The sequence below is a fragment of the Palaemon carinicauda genome, chromosome 35 (genome assembly GCF_036898095.1).
Source record: "Palaemon carinicauda isolate YSFRI2023 chromosome 35, ASM3689809v2, whole genome shotgun sequence".
Lineage (NCBI taxonomy): Eukaryota > Metazoa > Arthropoda > Malacostraca > Decapoda > Palaemonidae > Palaemon > Palaemon carinicauda.
Window position 1 is genome coordinate 67,228,764 of NC_090759.1, and position 25,404 is coordinate 67,254,167.

Below are 25,404 nucleotides of genomic sequence, written 5' to 3' on the forward strand. Positions count from 1 at the left end.
TAGACCATCTCTTTTTGATTCTTGAAGTTAGGTAGAAGTCTAGTTTTCTAGTCTGCAATGTCTTCTTGATGAAGATTAGCTTATACCAAATCTTTTTCAAGGTGACAGATGGATCAGATACTAGACCATCTCTTTTTGATTCTTGAAGTTAGGTAGAAGTCTAGTTTTCTTGTCTGCAATTTGTTCTTGATGAAGATTTGCTTATACCAAATCTTTTTCAAGGTGACAGATGGATCAGATACTGGACCATCTCTTTGATTCATGAAGTTAGGTAGAAGTCTAGTTTTCTGGTCTGCTATGTCTTCTTGATGAAGATTTGCTTATACCAAATCTTTTTCAAGGTGACAGATGGATCAGATACTGACCATCTCTTTGATTCATGAAGTTAGGTAGAAGTCTAGTTTTCTGTCTGCAATTTGTCTTCTTGATGAAGATTTGCTTGTACCAAATCTTTTTCAAGGTGACAGATGGATCAGATACTAGACCATCTCTTTTTGATTCTTGAAGTTAGGTAGAAGTCTAGTTTTCTTGTCTGCAATTTGTTCTTGATGAAGATTTGCTTATACCAAATCTTTTTCAAGGTGACAGATGGATCAGATACTGTACCATCTCTTTGATTCATGAAGTTAGGTAGAAGTCTAGTTTTCTTGTCTGCAATTTGTTCTTGATGAAGATTTGCTTATACCAAATCTTTTTCAAGGTGACAGATGGATCAGATACTGGACCATCTCTTTGATTCATGAAGTTAGGTAGAAGTCTAGTTTTCTGGTCTGCTATGTCTTCTTGATGAAGATTTGCTTATACCAAATCTTTTTCAAGGTGACAGAATGATCAGATACTGGACCATCTCTTTGATTCATGAAGTTAGGTAGAAGTCTAGTTTTCTGGTCTGCTATGTCTTCTTGATGAAGATTTGCTTGTACCAAATCTTTTTCAAGGTGACAGATGGATCAGATACTGTACCATCTCTTTGATTCATGAAGTTAGGTAGAAGTCTAGTTTTCTGGTCTGCTATGTCTTCTTGATGAAGATTTGCTTGTACCAAATCTTTTTCAAGGTGACAGAATGATCAGATACTGGACCATCTCTTTGATTCATGAAGTTAGGTAGAAGTCTAGTTTTCTGGTCTGCTATGTCTTCTTGATGAAGATTTGCTTGTACCAAATCTTTTTCAAGGTGACTGATGGATCAGATACTGGACCATCTCTTTGATTCATGAAGTTAGGTAGAAGTCTAGTTTTGTGGTCTGCTATGTCTTCTTGATGAAGATTTGCTTGTACCAAATCTTTTTCAAGGTGACAGATGGATCAGATACTGGACCATCTCTTTGATTCATGAAGTTAGGTAGAAGTCTAGTTTTCTGGTCTGCTATGTCTTCTTGATGAAGATTTGCTTGTACCAAATCTTTTTCAAGGTGACTGATGGATCAGATACTGGACCATCTCTTTGATTCATGAAGTTAGGTAGAAGTCTAGTTTTCTGGTCTGCTATGTCTTCTTGATGAAGATTTGCTTGTACCAAATCTTTTTCAAGGTGACAGATGGATCAGATACTGGACCATCTCTTTGATTCATGAAGTTAGGTAGAAGTCTAGTTTTCTGGTCTGCTATGTCTTCTTGATGAAGATTTGCTTGTACCAAATCTTTTTCAAGGTGACAGATGGATCAGATACTGGACCATCTCTTTGATTCATGAAGTTAGGTAGAAGTCTAGTTTTCTGGTCTGCTATGTCTTCTTGATGAAGATTTGCTTGTACCAAATCTTTTTCAAGGTGACAGATGGATCAGATACTGGACCATCTCTTTGATTCATGAAGTTAGGTAGAAGTCTAGTTTTCTGGTCTGCTATGTCTTCTTGATGAAGATTTGCTTGTACCAAATCTTTTTCAAGGTGACAGATGGATCAGATACTGGACCATCTCTTTGATTCATGAAGTTAGGTAGAAGTCTAGTTTTCTGGTCTGCTATGTCTTCTTGATGAAGATTTGCTTGTACCAAATCTTTTTCAAGGTGACAGATGGATCAGATACTAGACCATCTCTTTTTGATTCTTGAAGTTAGGTAGAAGTCTAGTTTTCTGGTCTGCTATGTCTTCTTGATGAAGATTTGCTTGTACCAAATCTTTTTCAAGGTGACAGATGGATCAGATACTAGACCATCTCTTTTTGATTCTTGAAGTTAGGTAGAAGTCTAGTTTTCTGGTCTGCTATGTCTTCTTGATGAAGATTTGCTTGTACCAAATCTTTTTCAAGGTGACAGATGGATCAGATACTAGACCATCTCTTTTTGATTCTTGAAGTTAGGTAGAAGTCTAGTTTTCTGGTCTGCTATGTCTTCTTGATGAAGATTTGCTTGTACCAAATCTTTTTCAAGGTGACAGATGGATCAGATACTAGACCATCTCTTTTTGATTCATGAAGTTAGGTAGAAGTCTAGTTTTCTGGTCTGCTATGTCTTCTTGATGAAGATTTGCTTGTACCAAATCTTTTTCAAGGTGACAGATGGATCAGATACTGGACCATCTCTTTGATTCATGAAGTTAGGTAGAAGTCTAGTTTTCTGGTCTGCTATGTCTTCTTGATGAAGATTTGCTTGTACCAAATCTTTTTCAAGGTGACTGATGGACCAGATTAGACCATATCTTTTTGATTCATGAAATTAGGTAGAAGTCTAGTAGAGATTATATTTTAGTTTAAAACAAGATACTTTTTTTCATAACATCACTTCTTCAGATGATAACCGATTAGTTAGAGAGTGAAAAACCAAATAAATGGGATTTTGACTTAGGAAAATTCTATTTTTGAGCTTGAGTCACATTGAAATCCGAGAGTAAAAAAAATAACAACAGGGAAAGAAAAGGAAAGAACATTCCCAATGGAAAAAAAAACAGGAAAAAGAGAACATTCAGATCAGGAAAAAAGGAAGCAATATGGGAAAATGAAAAAAAAAAAAAGAGAGAGAGAGAACTCGTGAATGTGATAGGATCCATTTAAGAAAATAACACCATTGGAAAATTCCAGCATAACCGAGGAAAGAGTGGAGAGTACTCCAAGAAAAATGAAACTTAAAAAAGCATTCGTAAAACAAATGCGAAGAAATGATAACTAAAGGTGTACAAAATGAGACAGAGAAGAACAAGCCCGAAAAGTGGAAAACACAAAAACAAAAATTATAAAAAAAAGTAAGGATATTTACAGTTCAAGATTTGAGTAACTATAGTCCTTACAAATACATCATATAAAATACAATATTTATGGCTGTTATGAAAGAGGAAATAGAAGTCCACTTGGAGGAAATGTGGGATGAAAGAAATAAGCCCCGTTTACAAAAGAGAGAAGAGTAGAAGGTAGTGTATTAATTTCACAATATTGTGCAGAAGAAATTTACAAATGGAAAGAAAGATACATAATTATTGCAATTTTAATAGACTTAGATTTGGGCACTAATCAATGCAGATGACAGTCTAATGATAGCAAAATATATAGGAGAGCCGAAAAGAAACAAGATTTTTGATAAAGTATGTAAGGCCTGTGAATTAGAAATGAACAAAAAGATAAAACATTTTGGTATATATTATGGAAGAGATAGAGGGTATACAAGTAAGAGAAAGATTAAAATACTTTGGGATAGAACGAGGAAAGAAATAAAAGAAGAAAATTGTTGAAAAAACAAAAGAAGAAAATTATTGAAAAAACAAAAGAAGAAAATTATGGAAAAAATACTAGCAAATTTTTAACTTACCCTCTTATACCCTACAGGAGAGAGATGGCAATTAAGACTAGGAAAGGAGGAAGGCTAAGGTTCGTGAAAGGAATTGAGGATGAAAGTAATAGGTTAAAAAAAAAAAAACTTGGAAATGTATGAAAGATATGGATATGAACTATAGAACCTTCAGGAGAATGAGAAGGGAAGAGATCAAGACCATGAGTAGTATTCCTGAAGTTTTATTCCAGCTGTGACCAAGTTGGGGATTGACCTTCCTAATCGTGTAGTTAAATCAATTGAACTTCAAAAGTTCAAATTTGCAGCAAATGTTTTCGTGTTGAGCAGGCTGATATGAGTCTCTTTATATGTTATATATGAAATATCTATTTTGATGTTGTTACTGTTTTTTAAATATTTTATTCTTATTGTTTATTGTTGGAGGCAGCACGAGGAAGGGCAGTGAATGGTGGAATGAAGGAGTGAAGGTAAAAAGGGAAGAGAAAAAGAGGGCATTTGAAGAATGGCTGCAGAGTGATAGTGTAGAGAAGTATGAAAGACATAGAGAGAAAAATGTGAAAGTAAAACGTAAGGTAACTGAGGCAAAGAGGGTGGCTGACTTGAGGTGGGGTCAGGAATTTGGTCATTCATATGAAGAGAATAAGAAGAAGTTTTGGAAAGAAGTGAAGGGAGTAAGGAAGGCTGGTTCGAGAATTGAAAAGACAGTGAAAGATGGAAATGGAAGGTTAAAAGGAGAGGAGGCAAGGAAAAGGTGTTGGGAATATTTTGAAAGTTTACTGAATGTTGAGGATAATATGGAGGCATATATAATTTCTGTTGCAGTTGCTGAGGTGCCAGTGATGGGAGATGAAAATGAGAGAGATTACAAGAGAGGAAGTGAGGAGAGCACTAGATGAAACGAGAGTAGGAAAAGCATCTGGTATGGATGGTGTGAGAACTGAAATGTTAAAGGAAGGGGGTGTCACTATACTTAAATGGTTGGTGAGATTTGTTTAATATGTGTTTTATATTGCCAATGGTACCAATAGATTGGGTTTGTGCGTGTACTGTACCACTATACAAGGGTAAGGGAGATGTGCATGAGTTGTAATTCAAGGGGTATTAGTTTGTTGAGTTTGGTTTGAAAAGTGTATGGTAGAGTACTGATTAATAGGATTAAGGATAAAACAGAGAATGCAATCTTAGAAGTACAGGATGTATGAATCAGATTTTTACAATTAGGCAGACATGCAAGAAATATTTAGCAAAAGGTAAGGAGGTGTATGCTGCGTTTATGGATCTGGAGAAAGCGTATGATAGAGTTGATAGGGAAGGGATGTGGAATGTGATGAGGTTATATGGAATTGGTGGAAGGTTGTTGCAAGCAGTGAAAATTTTCTGCAAAGGTAGTAAAGCGTGTGTTAGGATAGGAAATGGAGTGAGCGATTGGTTTCCAGTGAGAGTGGGGCTGAGACAGGGATGCGTGGTGAGAGAGGTGAATGCTCGAGTGCTTGGACGAGGATTGAAACTGATAGACGAGAATGATCATGAATGGGAGGTAAATCAGTTGTTGTTTGTGGATGATACTGTACTGGTTGCAGACTTTGAAGAGAAGCTTGGCCGTTTAGTGACAGAATTTGGAAGGGTATGTGAGAGAAGGAAGTTGAGAGTTGAGTTAATGTGGGTAAGAGTAAGGTTATGAGACGTACGAGAAGGGAAGGTGGTGCGAGGTTGAATATCAAGTTGAATGGAGAGTTACTTGAGGAAGTAGGTCAGTTTAAGTACTTGAGGTCTGTTGTTGCAGCAAATTTTGGAGTGGAAGCAGATGTACATGAGTGAGTGAATGAAGAATGCAAAGTGTTGGGGGCAGTGAAGGGAGTGGTAAAGAATAGAGGGTTAGGCATGAATGTAAAGAGTGTTCTGTATGAGAAAGTGATTATACCGACTGTGATGCATGGATCGAAGTTGTGGGGAATGAAAGTGACGGAGAGACAGAAATTGAATGTGTTTGAGATGAAGTATCTAAGGAGTTTGGCTGGTGTATCTCGAGTAGATAGGGTTAGGAACGAAGTAGTGAGGGTAAGAACTGGTGTAAGAAATGATTTAGTAGCTAGAGTGGATATGAATGTGTTGGGGTGGTTTGGCCATGTTGAGAGAATGGAAAATGGCTGTCTGGTAAAGGCGATGAATGCAAGAGTTGATGGGAGAAGTACAAGAGGAAGGCCAAGGTTTAGGTGGATGGTTGGAGTGAAGAAAGCTCTGGGTGATAGGAGGATAGATGTGAGAGATGCAAGAGAGCGTGCTAGAAGTAGGAATGAATGGCGAGCGATTGTGAAGCAGTTCCAGTAGGCCCTGCTGCTTCCTCCGGTCGCCTTGGATGACAGCGGAGGTAGCAGCAGTAGGGGATTCAGCGTTAAGAAGTTTCATCTGAGGTGTATAATTGGGGAGTGTGGGCTGTGGCACCCTAGTAGTACCAGCCGAACTCGGTTGAGTCCCTCGTCAGGCTCAGAGGAGCGTAAAGGGGAAAGGTCCCCTTTTATTCATTTGTTTGATATCGGCTATCCCCCAAATTTGGGTAAGTGCCTTGATATATATATATATATAGATTTCTCTTATCGTTTATTTATTTCCTTATTTCCTTTTCTCGCTGATCTATTTTTCCCTGGACTTATAGCATCTTGCTTTTCCAGCTAGGGTTGTAGCTTAGCTAGTAATAATAATAACAATGATAGTGAAGTAGATAGTAAAAAAATGGAAGTGGTAAGAGAAAAGCGTTAGTTCAGAAATTATATAGCCTGCAAGAAAATGGTCAAATAGGAGAAGAGAGGTTTTATGATAGCAAAACATTCTCGGTTATTAGGTAGAGAGCCAGAACCAACTGTTCTAGAATAAATGATAGAAAAAAGTATGAATTTAAAGTGTGGTGTAGTTATAGACCACCTCGTCCAGTTATTATATTGTTAAGTCCTCAGCTAAGAGAAGAAAAATTGAGTAAAAAAGAATATATATCAAATGTGGAAAAAATTTATGTTAGAACTTAAACTAGGCAGGATCAAGAAATGACAGTCAGCGTTTTTTTCTTATGTTCATTGCAACTGACGCTGCTGCATCATGCACAGCGGAAGGAAATACAGATAGCCCGTGACGTAGACAATGACGTCACTTATGTGGGCGGAGCTTAGGCGCTGCAAGCAGCCTCATCTTACATCTCCCTCCCAAAATATTACGAGGGTAATATTTTCAAAACTTATAAATGACAATATCAAAAACAGATATGATAAACAAAATTCTATACTCTCTTAATGTAAAACATCAGACATATAAGGTAAATCATAATCGTAATAATTAATGGTAACGTTCAGAGATGGGAGAGAGAGAGAGAGAGAGAGAGAGAGAGAGAGAGAGAGAGAGAGAGAGAGAGAGAGAGAGAGAGAGATAACAACATCGACAGCATTAACGTAACCTCAATGAAACAATAATTACATCAGCATTGTAAGATGTGCACTAAAATTGAGTCGTGAATGCAACACCAACCTAACTTAAAATTTCCTACAAAATACAATTTTGTAAATGAAATCAATGCACGTCTAAGTGCAGTAAAATAAAACAGAATTTTTCATTTTATAAATGCAAGATCAAAGCAGAGATAATTAAACATAATCGTTCATCCAGGCAGGGGCCTCTCTCTTCCTTGGAGGCCGTACCTCTGGCGCTGATGGGGGAAACTTAGGCTCATGACCCACTTCGTCGTCGGTAGGAGTGGCTCCTCTTGTCTCATTGACGGGCAGTTCAGTGACCTTGAGGTGTCTTCTGTTCCTTATGGACGGACGCCCACTACCATCTAGTCTCACGACGTACTGTCTATGAGGTCGTTGCTCGACTATGATTCCCAGCCTGTCCCAGGCCTTGGTCATCTGGTTCTGAATCCTAACGTGAGTGCCTGGCTGTAAGGGCGTTAGCCTCCTGTCGCTGCCGCTTTCGATTATCTTCTCATTTTTCTCTGCTACTTGAAGTTCTCTTTTTCTAATGGATTTTCTCCAATGTTGGTCTATCATATAGTTGAGTTTTGCAGTCGGTACACCATCCCGTAACTGTCTCCCGGTTGCCAGTTGCGCCGGAGATTTATTTATACCTCTTAAAGGCGTGTTCAGGTATTGTAGCATGGCCAATGATACCTTGTCATTATTGAGGCTTCCAGTCCCACTGATACTTGTTCTAATTATCCTTTTCGCGGACTTAACCGCGGCCTCGGCTCTCCCATTTGACTGCGGATAGTGTGCCGATGATAAGCGTATGTCAACTCTCCATCTCCTGTAGAAGGTCATCATCTCTTCACTCACCAGGTTGGTGCCGCCGTCGGTAGACAATTGTTCGGGTGCTCCCCATCGAGTGAAGTAATGCCTAAGTTTTGTCATGACCTTTGCAGACGAGGTGCCATTGGGGAAGTGGGCTATTTCTAGCCAGCCTGTAAGCCTGTCACAATATGCCATATACATGCGTCCTTCGAGCTGAAACAGGTCCATGACAGTCTGTTGGAACGGATACTCTGGGGCAGGGGTCATTTTCATGACTTCGGCAGGAAGTGATGGTGCGTGGGCGTCGCACGATGTACATCGTGAACGATGATGCTGGAGGTCACCCTCGATGCCTGGCCAATAGACCGAATGTCTCGCTCTCCTCAACATTGTATCTAGGCCTTGATGTCCAGCATGGAGGTTGGCGGTTATCTGGTGACGGAGCCCTTCGGGAATGACAAGGCGGATGCAGTTGTCGTTGAAACAGTATGTGACCAGGTTACCAGATATAGAGAGACGTTCTCTGATGCCGTAGAAGGGCCTCAAACATGCAATTTCTTGAGATTTCTTCGGGTTCCAATCCCCTGCATTCACTCGAGCGACTAGCAGCTGATATGCTGGGTCGTCCAGGGCTGCCTCTTCAACAGTTTTCTCGTCTATAGTGCACTGCTCCTGTAGGTTTTCTGCGATTGCTGACACCATGGCAATCGTTAATTCTTCGTTGAAGCTCGCATCCTGTCCATCTGGCGTCGTTCTCAGGGTAGGAAAACGAGAGAGAAAGTCAGCAGCATGATTTCTCTTGCCTGGTAGATATTTAACGTTGAAATTGTACAATAATGTTTTCTCCTTTAATCTAAACAGTCTGGGGTTGGTAATGTCGCCGAGACTCCTATTGCCTAGTAACTTGACTAAGGGGCGGTGGTCCGTGACAATGGTTAAGTTCGGGCAGCCCAATAAGAACAACCTTGCCTTTTTTAAGCACCAAGCCACTGCAAGGGCTTCCCCCTCCACAGCTGCATACCCAGACTCGGCGGGCGTGAGGAACCGACTGCCGCAAAGTGCTATTCTCCAACCATCTCTACAACAGAAGGGGGTTTCGACGGAGGTGCAACTGCAATATTGTTGGAGGATGACGAAGCCCACCCCCTCCTTACTCCAGTCAGTGACTGCAACAGTCGGCCGCAGCTTATCGTAGTAGGTGAGGCCGTCCTTGGCCAACTTGCAGACGATGTCTTGCACTTGACGAAACTTTTCCTGAAGGTACTCATCCCAATAAACCTGTTTGCCCAAGGGCTTCTTCAGCAGGTCTCTAAAGGGGGTCATGATGGGAGCCGTTGTCAGGAAGGGGGCCAGCTGATTGACAAAACCATACCATGACCTGATGTCGGATATTGTGGGCTTTTAGGGCATAGAAAAACGTTTTATGGCAGATAAATAATCTTCTGAAGGCTTGTAGGAGTCCCAACCGACGTCGAATCCGACAAATTCCACTTCTTTCTTGCAAAACTTGAATTTTTCTGGTTTCAAAGTGATGCCCTTGTATGCACAGACAGTAAGGAAGTCGTACACATGCCAAAAGGCACTTTCTACGCTCGAATCGTACAGAAGTGTATCGTCCACACACTTAAACTTCCTGGGTACTTCTTCAATGGCATCATCGAAACGGCGTGTATATGCGTCGGAGGCAGAACAATGTCCCATTGGTGTCCTTCGGTATTGGTACCTACCCCAAGGTGTAATGAACGTAGTTAGAGGTATGCTCTCCTTGTCCAGTTCTACCTGGTGAAATCCCCAATAGGCGTCGGCCACAGTCTTGTATGAGCAAAGGGGAATGCTGGATACCATATCGAAGGGCGTAGGGGTATGGTGCGTCTCCCTTCTACAACTTGCATTAAGTTTTTGGTAGTCGACCGTACGTCTGGGTTGCCCCGTTTTCTTTGCCACGACCACCATACGTGAACACAATGAAGCCTTATATGGTGAACTGCCTCGATAGGCTTCAACTTACACAGTTGCAACCAACACTCCATTGACCGTTTCCAAGACCTGAAGGCTGCAGGGGACACCTCAGCCTCGCACTTTTCCGGAGCTGCAGACGAAGGGATCCTTGGTTGGGGGACGTTGGTACCCCGGAGTGACAACGCTGTTATCTCGGCCTGAAGATTCTGGATGGCTTGCTGCTGGGTTTGCAGCACTTGGTGAGCCTGCAACACGGAAGCCGGCGACATCCTGACGCCGGTTCCAAAGGTTCCTGTTCTTGCAATCCTGCCCCTAGGGGATGCAAAAGAGGGTCGTCTCGATGGTGGTGCCATGCTGTGCCACGGTTATTACAGTAGGTCCTCTTAATATCCTACTCACTGCGCCATGTTAGATCTTAAACTAGGCAGGATCAAGAAATGACAGTCAGCGTTGTTTCTTATCTTCATTGCAACTGACGCTGCTGCATCATGCACAGCGGAAGGAAATACAGATAGCCCGTGACGTAGACAATGACGTCACTTATGTGGGCGGAGCGTAGGCGCTGCAAGCAGCCTCATCTTACAATTTAAATAGAATAAAGGGGACTAAGGAGGTGCTGATAAAAAGGCTAATCCCACCATCTATGGCTCCACATAGAAAACCAGAAAAAAAGAAATAAAAAGAAAAAGATATGAAAGAACTGTTATTATTATTATTATTATTATTATTATTATTATTATTATTATTATTATTATTATTATTACTTGCTAAGCTACACCCTAGTTGGAAATGCAGGATGCTATAAGCCCAGTGGCTCTAACAGGGAAAATAGCCTAGTTAGGAAAGGAAATAAGGAAAAATAAAATTTTCTAAGAAAAGTAACATTTAAACTAATATTTCCTATATAAACTATGAAAACTTCAACAAGACAAGAGGAAGAGAAATAAGATAGAATAGTGTGACCGAGTGTACCCTCAAGCAAGAGAACTTGGAGTGTCCTTCTCCTAGAAGAGCTGCTTACGATAGCTAAAGAGTCTCTTCTACCCTTATCAAGAGGAAAGTGACCACTGAACAATTACAGTGCAGTAGTTAACCCCTTTGGTGAAGAAGAATTGTTTGGTAATCTCGGTGTTGTCAGGTTTATGAGGACAGAGGAGAGTATGTAAAGAATATGCTACACTATTCAGTGTAGGCAAAAGGGAAAAGAACCGCAACCAGAGAGAAGGATCCAATGTTGTAGTGTCTGACCCCATAACTCTCTAGTGGTAGTATCTCAACGGGTGGCTGGTGCCCTGGCCAACCTACTAAATAATAAAGAGTACACAGTTCAAAATTATGAAAGGAATGCTTCAACAGGTTGCTACCACACTATACTGGGGGTTAATAACAGAAACAGGAATATGGCCAGTTGAAAATAGAATAGAGTATAAAAAGATGATGCAATTTCATACCATCAGATGACAAACGGCTAGTTATGGAGCAGGGTTGCCATGTTTTCCAAATGAAAAAGGGCAACGTTTGATCAACTGCAGCTTTAAAAGGCCAACCTAATAGTAAAAAAAGGCCAAAAATATAGCATTCAAGGCTGACCAATTTCAAAAAGGCCAAATTCAGGTATCTAGCATGAAAAAAGGCCAAATTTTGGAGTTTTCTGGCCCGAAAAAGGCCAACCTGGCAACCCTGTTGTGGAGGTAGTGGAAGATCAAATAAGAGAACCATGTGGGGGAATGTTGGAGGAAAAGTATCATAGAAATATGTGATAAATATATTAAAATAGAAGAAGTAAGAATGTATAAAATGCAAGAACTCAAATACAGAAATAAAAAGTAAAGTGACAAATGAAATTAAAAGAAAAATAGAATAAAAGAAAGAGATGACCAAACTGGGGTTTGTGAATAGTAATGGCAGAAGAGACTGCATAGGAAAATTTAACACTAATGAGGCAGTAATAGTTATGAAAACATGGTTAAACGTGCTAGAATTAAAAGAAAATTATAGAAACAGGAGTAATAAGGATAGCCTTTGTGTGTTGTGCCGGGAGGCAGAGGATAGGCTACTATTGAGCATATTTTAAAATGTAACGAGTTTAGAAAATTTAGAAATAATAACATAGAAATAGGGAATTTAGAAATCCCAATTAAAGGGGTTGCCCGGTATACTGAAAAGGTCCTGGAAATTAGAAGTAGAAGTATGCAAGATGTGCTGTCAGTGTATTAGGTAACTAATTATAATGAATTTTCTGCAGATTGCAGCGATTTGCACCTACTACGCTTCATCTAGTAGTGTGCCCACAATCACAGTAATGTGGAGAGAGCAACGAGGAACCTGGAACTACAATGTTGTCGTGAGAGCAACGAGGAAAAAGGCATTGTGGACTGGCCAGCCGATTTGAAGTCAATCGCATGCTACGTACACAACTTCCACCCTAAATTTTAGTGCTTGAGTAAGTGACACGGTGAGGTAGTGTGTAATTACATATACCATAGATAACCTAAGTGTCAGTGTCATTGTGTGGTATAATCTGACATTGTGTGTATGGGAAAGAGAACAATATTGTAGGCTGTTGACTTGGTGGGTTAAAGGCGTCGTGCGGTAATATCAGCAATCAGGTTTTATCATATGTCAAAATGTCGGGTTTGGTGTGTGATTCAAGACCCATGCGCCAGCTGCAGTTCCTTAATGTTGGCAAATGTAGTCAGCCAGGTATTAACTACTATAAGATTCAGGGCCTCTGTAACACGGTTTTTTGGACTTTGCTCCTTAACAAAGCATCGGATGTAGCTGAAAGTTGACATATGTATATTTTACAACCACACACAAATTTTGTCAGCATTATCAATAACCTAAACCCAATAGTTTGAACTTTTATAGAGTAAAAATAATCTAGCCGACGCCATGGCCAGTGATAACGAGCCAAGAGTCGAAAACATTCATTACGTAAGCAATGTAATCAGCTTTGGACAAAATTTTGCCCCGCCCATCCACCAGACACCCATTCACCTTCTTCCATCGACTCTGAAACCCATAACAGTCAAGAATATCTAACAGGATCTGGAATTGCCCCCGTGGTTGCAAAACTGCATTTGTCTTACGACTTGCAACTTTTTACAGTCAAGAGAAAGCCCGTGGCCATAGTTACTATAGCCTGAATAGGTAATTATCCAGTTTCTAGTTTAAATCCAATGTTTATGGTCTGATTAGTACCTAGCATAACATGATTATAATACTTGTAATGTCATTCAGGCTTTTGAACATTTCCATTAACTATTCACTATGCCACCAAGAGAGAGAAAGAGAGAGATTGTATGTAAACAGTCTTTATATAACTATTTTGGTTAAAATAAGATTTTTGTGCTAAAATCTCCACCAGACCAACGGATCATCCGATATAATTTCTTTTCTTCTTCTTAGGCCGTACGACCGTGTTGGCTATGTTTTGGGCATGACTGCATTTTGTAAATAAATCATGAATAGTTTTAGGAGTTTTATTTGTACATCTAATGGGAATTTATAAAAGTAAAGTGAACATAATTAATTTATCCTTTAAAATAATTACTACATGTAGCAAACAAATAGTAGTAAAGATGATAATGCAATGAAGGAATGATACCATACTTTATCTTTAGCTTCATCAACGGCAATAACATACCCAGTTGCCATAATTTGTCAGCTTAATGAAATAACCTATCATCTAATGTTAAACTTAATTTCTGAGGAGGCCATGGCTTATTGCACAGTGAAAAAAACATGACAAAGACTTTATGAATGGCGGAACGATACATAAATGTGGGTGGGGTATCTGTGCTAGCGTAGTAATACTACTGTAGCAGTAGTGCCCCAACAGTAGTATACATGAATTAAACGTTTAGGCCAACTGCTGGGATCCTTGAGGATCATTTAGCACTTCTTACAATTACTCGAGAAATGAGTTTTTATAGCCAGAATTTAAATTTTCTGATCCAACAATGCACATGATAGCCTTCTGTGTTATCCTGAATTATAACGAGGCCAAAGTGGGTGGATCCTCATGAAGTCATAATTCTGACAATAATTATTGGTGAAGGTTTAAAGCGAAAATACGGTACCGGCTATCTTTTTTTTACAGTAAATAGGTAGGTAGATAGACAATGAATAAAAATTGCTTGACATTGGATATAGCAGTTATCAAATCAAGCTGGTCTACTACGTTTTTGAAAATTACCAACTATTCCATACACTTTGTCAATCTGATTGTGACCTATAAAGTAGACTGTAATTTCTTAGGAAACTTATTTTGGGAGTTGGACAAATAATCGAAGTGTTTTTGTATTTATTAACATATTTTGTTCGTTTGTTCATTATGACAATTCTCAGTGGAGAGGTTTCAGAGTTCATAAAGGTGTACTGCTTTGCTTTTATTTACACTTTTGTGTTATTGTTGGCAGAGGTATAGCCTTCGTTACGTATAACCAATCATCAATAGAGAAAGAGAGAAGAAATGCCATCATAAGTTACGTAACGAGTGCGTTCGAAACCTTTTCTCTGAGTAAGTTGGCCCGTCTTCAAAAATCGTCACTTTTACTTAATAAAGTACCAAATTTATTCAACCTACGTAATGCAGAATATAGTCAAAATTTATGTGTAGATATAATGTGTATTCTGAATAAGCGTTATATTTATGAAATTCATAGAAAAAAAGTTATTGCGAAAAAACCGTGTTACAGAGGCCCTGAATCTCATAGTAGGTCATGTCGTGCGTGTCATACCGGGAACTTTACGTGTGAGATGCTTGGTGGCCGGCGTGTTTACCTGTTTACCGGAGTCGTTTGTGCTGCGGATTTCGTGGATTTGTTTAGTTTTTGGATATTTTAGAATAGTATAAAGCTGTGAATTGATGTATCAATAGTCTCTGAAACATAATGCCGAATTGGTGTGTTGTGGCTGTCTGTAACAATGGGCCCCAGCCAGGAATAGTCTTGCATGAATTTCCCACAGACAAGACGGTGCGGGAGATTTGGAAACTATTTGTTTGTCGGACAAGAGCACGCTAGATAGGGCCCAGTAAAAGTTCTGTGATATGTAGTGGACACTTAAGAGACGAAGACTTTGACAGTATAGTTAAATATCGGATGGGACATGCCACAAAATTAAAGCTCAAGAAGGGCGCAACCCCATGTGTTAATCCAGAGGGGACCTGCCGTTCCCAGGCAAAGGGTGGGTGTGCCGATATGCCACCTGCAATCACAACAGCAATGAGAAAGAGGGAAGAAAATTGGGTAGGTATTACAATGCAGGACAAATTATTTTAAATATATGTAAGCCAATGTGTGCTAACTCCATTGTTCACTGTGGCACAACATAATTTACATAATTTCATGTCTAGTCCATATATAGGACCCTACGCTTGATATTAACCAGTAAGCCTATTTACTAAATACCAGCCCCCATAGACACTGGTTAATTGGTTTAGTAGGTAGTAGGTTGGCCAGGGCACCAGCCACCCATTGAGATACTACCACTAGAGAGTTACAGCATCTTTTGACTGGTCAGACAGTATTACATTGGATCCTTCTCTCTGGTTACGGTTCATTTTATCTTTGCCTACACATAAACTGAATAGTCTGGCCTATTCTTTACATATTCTCCTCTGTCCTCATACATCTGACAACACTGAGATTACCAAACAATTCTTCACCCAAGGGGTTATTGTACTGCAATTGTTCAGTGGCCACTTTCCTCTTGCTAAGTGTAGAAGAGACTCTTAGTTAAGGTCAGCAGCTCTTCTAGGAGAAGAACACTCCAAAATCAAACCATTGTTCTCTAGTCTTGGGTAGTACCATAGCCTCTGTACCATGGTCTTCCACTGTCTTGGGTCAGAGTTCTCTTGCTTGAGGGTACACTTGGGCATGCTATTCTATCTTATTTCTCTTCCTCTTGTTTTGTTAGTTTATATAGGAGTTACTTATTTTAATAATACTCTTCTTAAAATATTTTCTTTTTCTTTTTTCCTTTCCTCACTGGGCTATTTTCCCTGTTGGAGCCCCTGGGCTTATAGCATCTGGCTTTTCCAACTAGGGTTGTAGCTTATCAAGTAATAATAATAATGATAATTGATCTACTTTACCTTTGCTAGTGCTGAATGTACACATCAAATGGGGGGCATACATTACTTTTTATTTAGTTCCAAAAACAAAATTATATTTTAAATACTTTGCTTAAATGGTTTCAGTTGGTGGCGGCTAGTAGTGCATCTGCGGCATTATGTACACATAACCATTTGCGTATTTACATAGCCTTCTAATTCAAATGAAAATATGATCTTTTAAAACAAATACACAGTGTTTTAGTCTGAGAAACCAACCAGAACAAGTCTTCAAGCCGCCGGTCTTCCTCTCTGTCGTCTCTGTTGCTGCTCTTGTCGGAACTTTCCTCATTTTCTTCTGAAGATGAGTGCTCTGGTTCAAATCTATATGGCTGAATACTGCCCGGACTTTCAGCTGTCAAAATTTCTAATTGTGGGTCATTTTCGTCATCGGTGAAATCATTGCTAATTTCTTCCGTATCGCTCGCAGTTTCCAATATGTCCGGCATTGCCAGTGAAATCAGGTGTCCCTGGTGTGATGTCACGCAGCTGTTCAATTGGCCTACAGGCAGCGCTGCGAACACGGGAAATTTCAAGGGCTGGGCATAACCAAATAAGGACCGATTAGAGCCGCGACAAGCTTTTGAAAAATCTAGGGTTAATTTATTTAGATACTTCCAAGCATTTTAATGTAGAATAACAGGTTTTATGGCCGCTGTGTGACACCTTTGATCAACCATCCTCGGCACAGAACTGAGTAGGTAAGATCCATAATTTATCTCTTTAAGATAGGCTGTCATGGTGAATGTAATTTCTTTTTATTAAAAATAGCTACCACAACAGAAACAAAGTTTTTGGTTTAGATCAACTGTGGTTTTTGGGGCGGGCTTTAGTTATGTCGTCCTGATGGAAGTTCATCTAGGCAGTTTTCTACTTGGGATATTTCTGCGAGTGATATACCAGAGAATTTTACCAGTAGAGGTATCACAGGGTTACTACCCCCGGAGGGAATATCCCGAATGATAATGGGAACTAGAGTTGGTTAGAACATTCCCCAAGACACAGTGGCAACCGCTGTCTTGGTTTATAGACTGTTAATACTAGGACCTGTTATATAAAAACTTCAAGGATTTGGGATATCATTTGTGGTATATATATGATACTTTAATTTCTAGCCAAATTCATGAACCATTTATTTTTCCTACTCGTTATCTTGTGTTTTTTGCATTTCTGACCATGATTATTTGGCCCAACCACCCGTTCATGAGTTTCTGGACCCCCTTATAAAAGACAATTATGGGGGACCATGATTTTTTGGGTGGGGAAATATCATAAACGAGTGATTTGCAGCAATAGTAGGTTGGTCAGGGCACCAGCCACCTGTTGAGATATTACTGCTAGAGAGTCATGGGGTCCTTTGACTGGCCAGGCAGTGCTACATTGAATCCTTCTCTCTGGTTACGGTTCATTTCCCCTTTGCCTACACATGCACCGAATAGTCTGGCCTATTCTTTACATATTCTCCTCTGTCCTCATACACATGACTAACACCGAGATTACCAAACAATTCTTCTCTCAAGGGGTTAACTACTGCACTGTAATTGTTCAGTGGCCACTTTCCTCTTGGTAAGGGTAGGAGAGACTTTAGCTATGGTAAGCAGCTCTCCTAGGAGAAGGACACCATTGTTCTCTAGTCTTGGGTAGTGCCATAGCCTCCATACCATGGTCTTTCACTGTCTTTGGTTAAAGTTCTCTTGCTTTGTTTTATCATAAAAACTCCATTTTCAATAGCTCCCGCCAACTATCAATGTTTATGACACACACTCATATAGCAACACAGTAGCTTACTTTTAGTTAAAAGGCCATTTTATGTTCACTTGGTTCTGGGGCAAACATTTAAAAAAAACTGTCCATCACTAAGTTCCAGTAGGGAATCACCTTTTGTTATCTGGTGATGTGGAGTAGCAAAATCTTGAGCCTTGTTGATGAAATCTTGGAGACTCAAGTTTTCCAACTGTCGAAGCCCTTTTTCAACTGACTGAGAATACTGACGTCAAAACTTCTCTAATGACAACATCTTCTAGCTGAGCCTTGAAACTTGAGTTCATATCTTCACTTTCTCCTGTTTCACCCATTTTGAGCAATGCATAATTTATTTCTATTAAACGAGATAATCATGTTTTGCGATACATTGAATTAGAGGGACGGATGTACTCGACTTTTCTATATACATACAGTAGTGTGGAATAATAACTTCCCTTACACTCCCTACTGAGTGTAGGGGCTGCTGTCAATACCTGGAAAGGATTAATAACAGATTAAGATATTTTTTGGAAAGGGGCTTGAGGGATACAATAAAAAATACAATATAAATCAAAAAATGTTCTTTTATACACAAACCATTAAAGTTTTCTTAGACCCAAAACCTTATGCATTGCAAGGTGTATGAGGACAGAGGAGAATATGTAAAAAATAGGCCAGAATACAGTATTAGGTATATGTATAGTCAACAGGAAAATAAAACCTAACCAGAGAGAAGGGTCCAATGTAGTACCGTCTATTTTGGACCCAATAACTTCCTGTGGTAGTATCTCAGTGGATGGCTGGTGCTCTGCTGCTCCCCCCATACCACCACCAGTGGGGTATGTCTTTCTCTCCTTCCTTTCACTTTAGTGACGACGAACTGATTGTTATATTTGAGAGGGTCAACCAAAGACCTCTCCCTTGGGGAATAGTTCGAACAAAAGTTATACAAAAACATGGTCGAGGAGGTCTACGACTTGTCCTTAACTTTTACCACAATCTTTCTCAAACAGAAGTTGTCACGAGTTTGGAGGCCAGTCATCTACCTTTTCCATTTGAATGGCTTTGTAGTTTAGACTTTGTTCAAGGTAGTCTCCCAACACAGTATAGTATTACAGGCGGTAAGACGCAACAATTTTATTATGTCCACAGACTTGAATTCTTGAAAGTAACTTTGTTTCATTTTGGAAACATGGAACTTCCAGTTTCACATTCTATGTTTTGGTATTTTCATAGCACCTTGTTTTAACCTGGGCTCATGTGATGGGAATACGACCGTTACATTACCTCGACGACTGGCTGTTGTTAGCGGAATTAAAGTCTCAGCTAATACAACACAGAGACCTTCTTCACTGAGTTTGTCTTGATCTAGGAATCTAGATAAATCTTGAGAAGTCTGTTCTCAATCCAAGCCAACAGATTGTGTACTAAGAAATGAACATGTACACAACTCAAGGAAAAGTGTTCCCATCACAGTGCAGGCTGCTAAGATTACGGAAAGTACATACACCATTCCCCACGAAAAATAGCTCTCAGTAAATACCGGGCATCGATTTCTTGGACATTTGCCATCTCTAGAAGGCTGGTCTTACATAAGAGAAGACACCTTTCTGTTCAGTGGCATCTCAAATTGAATTGGCAGCAGAGTATTGACCCTCTAACTATGCAGGGTAAAACAACTCATGAAGTCTGAAAAGACTTGTTCTGATGGCTAAACAAAAAAAAACAAAACAAATGAAGGAAACCCTGTTGCAAGGTCTCCTTCTGGAATTGATCTTATTTTCAGATGCGTCATATCTGTGGATAGAAGAAAAGTACTGGAAATCTTGCCTAAACTTACTGGAATTGAAAGCAGCATTCTTAGTATTAGCCAACTTTCAAGACAGTCAAGGGCCACTCAGTAGTATTGATGAGCGATAACCCTACTATACGATGATGGCAGAGGACAATGACGTCTCCCTGTCAGCACGGTTCATTCCTGGGAAGTGGACCGTAATCGCAAACAATCTTAGTCATTGCAATCAAGTGGCTGACCCAGTATGGTTTTTGAATCCTCTAGTGGCGAGGAACTCCAAAGCAGCAGCATTAGAGTATGCATTCCAACAGCCATGGGATGATCTCAACATGAATGCTTTCCCACCATTTTGACTCTTCAAGAAAGCGATCAGCAGAGCTGTCTTAATGTCAATCCTCAAAATAACAATTGAAGCACTGAAATGGCTTCACGCAGACAAGTATCCTAACCATCTGCAACTTTTGACAGAAGTACCAAGGGAGCTTCCAATTTTATTCGCCCCTCTACATCAACCCCACGTGAAGAAATACCAGAGTGCGGTAGCTTAGCTGTCTATTGACGCTTGGAGTTTATCCAGCATCCCCTTAGAGAGAGAGCGAGAGACTCGGACAGAAATCTCACTCTTAGAAGGATATTCATATTAGCCTTGGCTTCATCTAAACGTTCCTGACTTTGTAGCAAAAACACAAAATCCATCAATCAATGACCCATAGTTCGATTCCTTCTTAGTGTCATCGTGGAAGGAAGCGAACGTTAATCCTGATGACTCGCTTCTATGTCATAGGGCAGCAAGGCTCTGCATTAAATGTACTAGACCCTGTAAACCACAATTATAACATTGTTTTTAAGTACTGTATGGGCAGGTTAAAAAAGAAAAAAATTCCAGATACACCATATCCTTCTGGCTTCGAGAAATCTTTTCTAGAGCCTACAAAGATAGAGGAGCTGACTCTTCAGAGTTGCAGTCTGCTAGAGCTAATGAAGTCAGAAGCATTGGTGCTGCAATGTTCTTCCATAAGAACCACTCAGTGGCCCAAGTTTAGAAGACACAGACACCATGTCACACTATTTTCGTGATCCCTAGATACCTTCTCTCTAGGTCCAGTGGTGGCTTCCTAACAAGTAGTGTAGCAAACCTTACTTCTTTTCTCAGTTCAGTACGCGGTAAGCACAAAGGATCGGGGGACACAAAGGGTCGCACAAGGTAAGAGAGAGCGCGGCGAGATGTTGATCACGCCGCGACCAGAAACTTACTGACGATTCGACCTGAGCTAGCACGCTGCCTGACCCCGGGTCACCTCAGGGCACGTATCACTGCCTGAGGTTGACCCCGTAGAAAACGGGAAGAGGGTAAACTATACAAAAAGCTGGTCGGTTAGGTAGTGTTACCAGTAACTCCTAAGAAGGTAGTTCTAGGTAAGTATGTTAGGAAAAATACATATTACTTAAAAATTTGTGATTTCTTTTCTCAGTTCACTACATAGAATTATCATGTCTAAGATAGCATTTCCCCATCAGTGTGTTAGTGTGAGAGTAAGAATAACTGGTCTTCTTTTCTCTTTCTTTTCATCCCTACCTTGGGATGAGCAAGTGGAAGGTTATGTAGCTAGACCTGACATTAATACAAGTAAGCACACTATCAAGGTAGTCATTTTACTGTGTGGCATTCATGTAAATGGGTTTTGTGTTCTAGGATGAAATATATTTTTGGTAGGTCTCTTTTATACTGTATGGCATACACAAATTATTTGGCTAGTGGTAGGGATCGACAACTTTGAAAAGCTCTGTGAGACAACTGCCCTCCTAAATCAAGTAAGTTTTTTGTAGATATACAGATCGCTCTACAGTATATATCAGATTCCACCCCTAACCATCTCATTTGTTCCTCTATTTGAAAGGGAAAGGAGCCTATGTCAAATGAGTAGCAGAGCTTTCCCTATCAATGACAGAACCAGCTTTTACTAAAGAATATTCCTCTATAATGATTTGGGTTTGGATATTCATTAGCAAATTATTTGAATTTTAGGAATTGTATGTTTACCCTTCATTGTTCTTTTTTTTCAACAGTTTTTTTTAATGTCAAATTAATTTTGTTCTTAATTTCAGGCGCTTTTAGAAGAAGGAGAAAATCTTAATGAGGTAGCGTTTGATAACTCTGCAGCTCCCACACCCATCAAACTTTATCAAAGTAAGTGGTGTCCTATGATTGATAGATTAACCTTATCAGGCTATTTAAGAATCCCGAAAGCAGGGGTCTGGAAACTCCAAATAATGCACCCACAAGTCATTCGGAAAGTTTTCTTAGAGTCCAGTGGTTGCTGCTCAACGGGTTGCAATGTCAATGTAGCATGAGAGTACAGTAATACTTATAGATACGAAATTGATTCCTTCTGGAGTGGCATTAGCATGACATTTTTCGTGTAATGAGGGCAGTTTTAAACGTAAATCGTCTTAATTCGTTACAAGCTCTACAAAAACACCAGGTATTAACCTAACTGTTGATACTTCGGAATGAAGTAGTTATTTGAACTATGCAGTAATGAATGGGAAATAATACAATACATACAGGACAATATCGTACATACAGTATATGAAATATACAGTACCGTATATACTGTACTTTATTAATATTACTCTTACTGTAGCGAGATACATTTTCTATCTTACATTACTAAACCTTTCTCATCAACTCGCGCATATTTTTAACTAATTTATTGCTCAGTAATACAATTAATATTCATTAGTGATACGTCAGTAAATAACCTACCTATTTTTTTTTACACCTATTTTTAAGCTACAGTATTTTATTATAATACAAGCAAGATTCATTCATGTTAATATATACGTGTAGGGTGAGTTCTGGACGAACCGTAGTTTTTTTTATCAAAAATTCATAAAAAACGTTTCCATTAAAATAGACCCCAATGTTGATTTTAAATGATTTGCAACATAAATGGATAACTATGTTGAAATAAAGAATGCGATTTAATTTTCATCTCGCTTTATTACACAAAAAGTTGAGAGAAAATGTGGTTACATTATCTGCTTTGCCTTATAAAGCTTACAAGGCGTAAAGCAAAAAAAAAAAAAAAAAAAAGTACTTTGTTGTAAAATAAAAGAAATTTCAGGGTTGGCATGGAAATGTGTCGAACTTTAGTAAATAATAAGAGGCGAAATACTAATCAAATTAATTAAGTATTGTGAAATATATTTTGTTCTTTTTAAATTACATGAATAATTAATAAATAAATAGATCGAATATTATAAATAAAAGTATAAATATTTGAAAGATTCCGCGAATTAAAGTACTAGTAGAGTTTTACGGTCGTAAATAATCGATTGTTACCGTTTAGCTCTTCCGAAAAACTAGTCCAATAGTGTGCGGTAGGGCGGAAAAGTTGAAATGGGGAGAGTATTTTTCCTTCAGAGTTAGTAGTATTTAGACCTCCGCCAGACCAAGAGTGCTCTCTAAAATCTAAAAAGTAAGTGATTTAAAGTACAAGAAGGAACCAACTTCTACAATTCCAAGGAGCCACCAATTTGGAAAGTTCAAAGTCGCTAAGTATAGTTTCTATTTTTGTTAACATGTAATAGTGAATAGAAACTGTGCGTCTTTGAAAACTAATCTCAAACAGGTTGGTTTCTGAAGTTTGGTTCTTAAATAGGTTCCTTTTATTAATTACGGTAAATTTTCTTTTATTTTTCCAAATTGTTCCTTTTTTTATTTCGGAGATTAGATATTTATCGTAAATGTTTGCGTTAATAATAGTATATATAGATAAGTGATATAATGTGAAATTTATCGGTAACTTGGAGCTTTCGTCGCTAGCCTCACTTCCGTTTACGATCGCCCATTTGATATTGGAACGTTCGGTCAGTCGCATGTTCAATTGTATTAGGGATTTGGTCATTCTTTTATTTCATTTTCTTATCCTGGCCTAAATTAATATGAAAGTTTTAGTTATTGGGTATTCTTATGCAAGGAATTTGAAGTCTGTTGCCTCTGTTAAATCATTCATCCCTTGGAATGGAAAGTGAGGATCAAGTAAATTTTGTCTTGCATTTCCTAGCCTACCCTGGAAATAATTCAATATTTTTTTAATCATCCTGAATTGTTTTGAGTTCATTAGGGATGAGAAACCTGATAAAATAATGATAAACGGCTGGGTTAAGTGGACCTCATTGTTCAACTGTAATTTTAAAATTAATTTTTCAATATTAAACTTACCCGGTGATCATATAGCTGTCAGCTCTGCTGCCCGACAGAAAAACCTACGGACGAAATACGCCAGCGATCGCTATACAGGTGGGGGTGTACATCAACAGCGCCATCTGTCGAGCAGGTACTCAAGTACTCCATGTCAACACAGAACCAATTTTCTCTCTGTCGTGCCACCGGCAAGACCTACTAAATACGCTGTTGTTTTCTGGATTGATTTTCACGTTATTTGGTGAAGTATTCATTTCTGGTTATTAGCTATCGCTGTGCAGAAGTTATCTTCAATACTTCCTTGCATTCTTTTGTTGAATTTTGGATTATTTGTTGACGACTTGGATAGATTTTGAATTCCCCCCTTTGACTAATTCAAGATGTCTGACCCTTCTCAAGTCCCCAAGTACAGGAAGTGTAGCGCTAGGGACTGTTCAAGGCGTCTTCCGAAGGCCTCTATCGATCCACACACCGTTTGTTCCAATTGTAGGGGTAAAGCCTGTCAATTGGAAGATCGATGTGAGGAATGCGTTGGGCTTTCGGAATTCGATTTTCAAGAATTCCTGAAATATGCACGTAGGCTAGAGAAGGATAGAATCAGGAGGAGTTCGTCTCGCTCAGTAGATTTTTCCTCTCCCCATGCCCCACAACCTATTCCTTCCCCTGTAGTGGTTGCTCCCGACCCCCCTGCTAGCTCTCATCAACCTTCGATGGCAGATATGATGCGTGCCATCCAGGCTCTAGGTGAGAGAGTCGAGTCATTGGCGAATGACCGCAATCAACTCATGGCTGACGTCAGGGAGTTGAAAGGTAAGAGTGCAGTGGGAAGTGAAGTGAGTGTTAGTGCAGTGAAAAGTGTCAGTGTTACGCATGAGGGTGCGTCTGTTCGTGCCTGTCGTCCTCCCAGTCCGGGACCTCTTGCAAGCTCCCAAGCCCAGGGGAGAAGCAATGTCGTACGACCAAAGGGTTCGACAGGCTTTAATCAGCGGGCAGACGTTCCCTCCGTGGTTTCGGACGTATCTTGCCTAGATCGTCCCACCCACAAGAAGACGAGTGAGCCCGTTCATTCCTCGTCTGCGGAAGAGGTTTCTCGCTAGAAACGATGGACCAAGGTCTCACGGCCTCTTAAACGCAAGGTCCCTTCCGAGCAAGTCCAACGGCCCAGGTGTAGCCACTGGGTCAGTTCGGACTCGCTGCAGTCCACCGACGACTGCACGCCTCCTAAGAGAGGCAAAGTGGTACCGCAACAGGCATTAACTCCGTCTGTTGCCGCACCAGCTGCTGTAGACCCTAAGTGGTCTTTGCTACAGTCTATGCAGACTCAGTTAGCTTCCTTTATGCAGGAGTATCGTGCGGAGAAGGTTGACGCTGCACCCGTTAGCCTACAACCAACCACGGTTGTGCGCCCAGCAGACGCTGAGGCTGCCTGCTCCCACACTCCAGCTGTGAGAGCTCCACCACCCATGCGCAGTCGACCCTGCCAGACGCATGTTGACGTTCACAGACGCACGGAACCCTCCGTTGCCGTTCGTGTGCTACCACAACAACAGGAGGGTGGAGTTCAGTTGCCGAGTTTTGAC

The 25,404-nt window shown here is 39.9% G+C and overlaps 1 protein-coding gene across 11 annotated transcripts in view; it reads left to right on the forward strand.

Annotated features, from left to right (window-relative positions):
• LOC137627833 (piggyBac transposable element-derived protein 4-like) overlaps nt 1–25,404 on the forward strand; it is a 326,978-nt gene that overhangs the window by 204,202 nt on the left and 97,372 nt on the right. For 5 of the 11 annotated variants that reach the window (XM_068359224.1, XM_068359225.1, XM_068359226.1 and 2 more), the window contains one exon: nt 21,721–21,802. In XM_068359224.1, coding sequence (XP_068215325.1) covers nt 21,721–21,802 — 82 coding nt within the window. Of the gene's footprint in view, nt 1–12,341; nt 12,399–14,739; nt 15,211–21,720; nt 21,803–25,404 lie in introns of those variants that run through there. The other 6 variants (XM_068359228.1, XM_068359229.1, XM_068359231.1 and 3 more) reach the window with 4 other exon arrangements.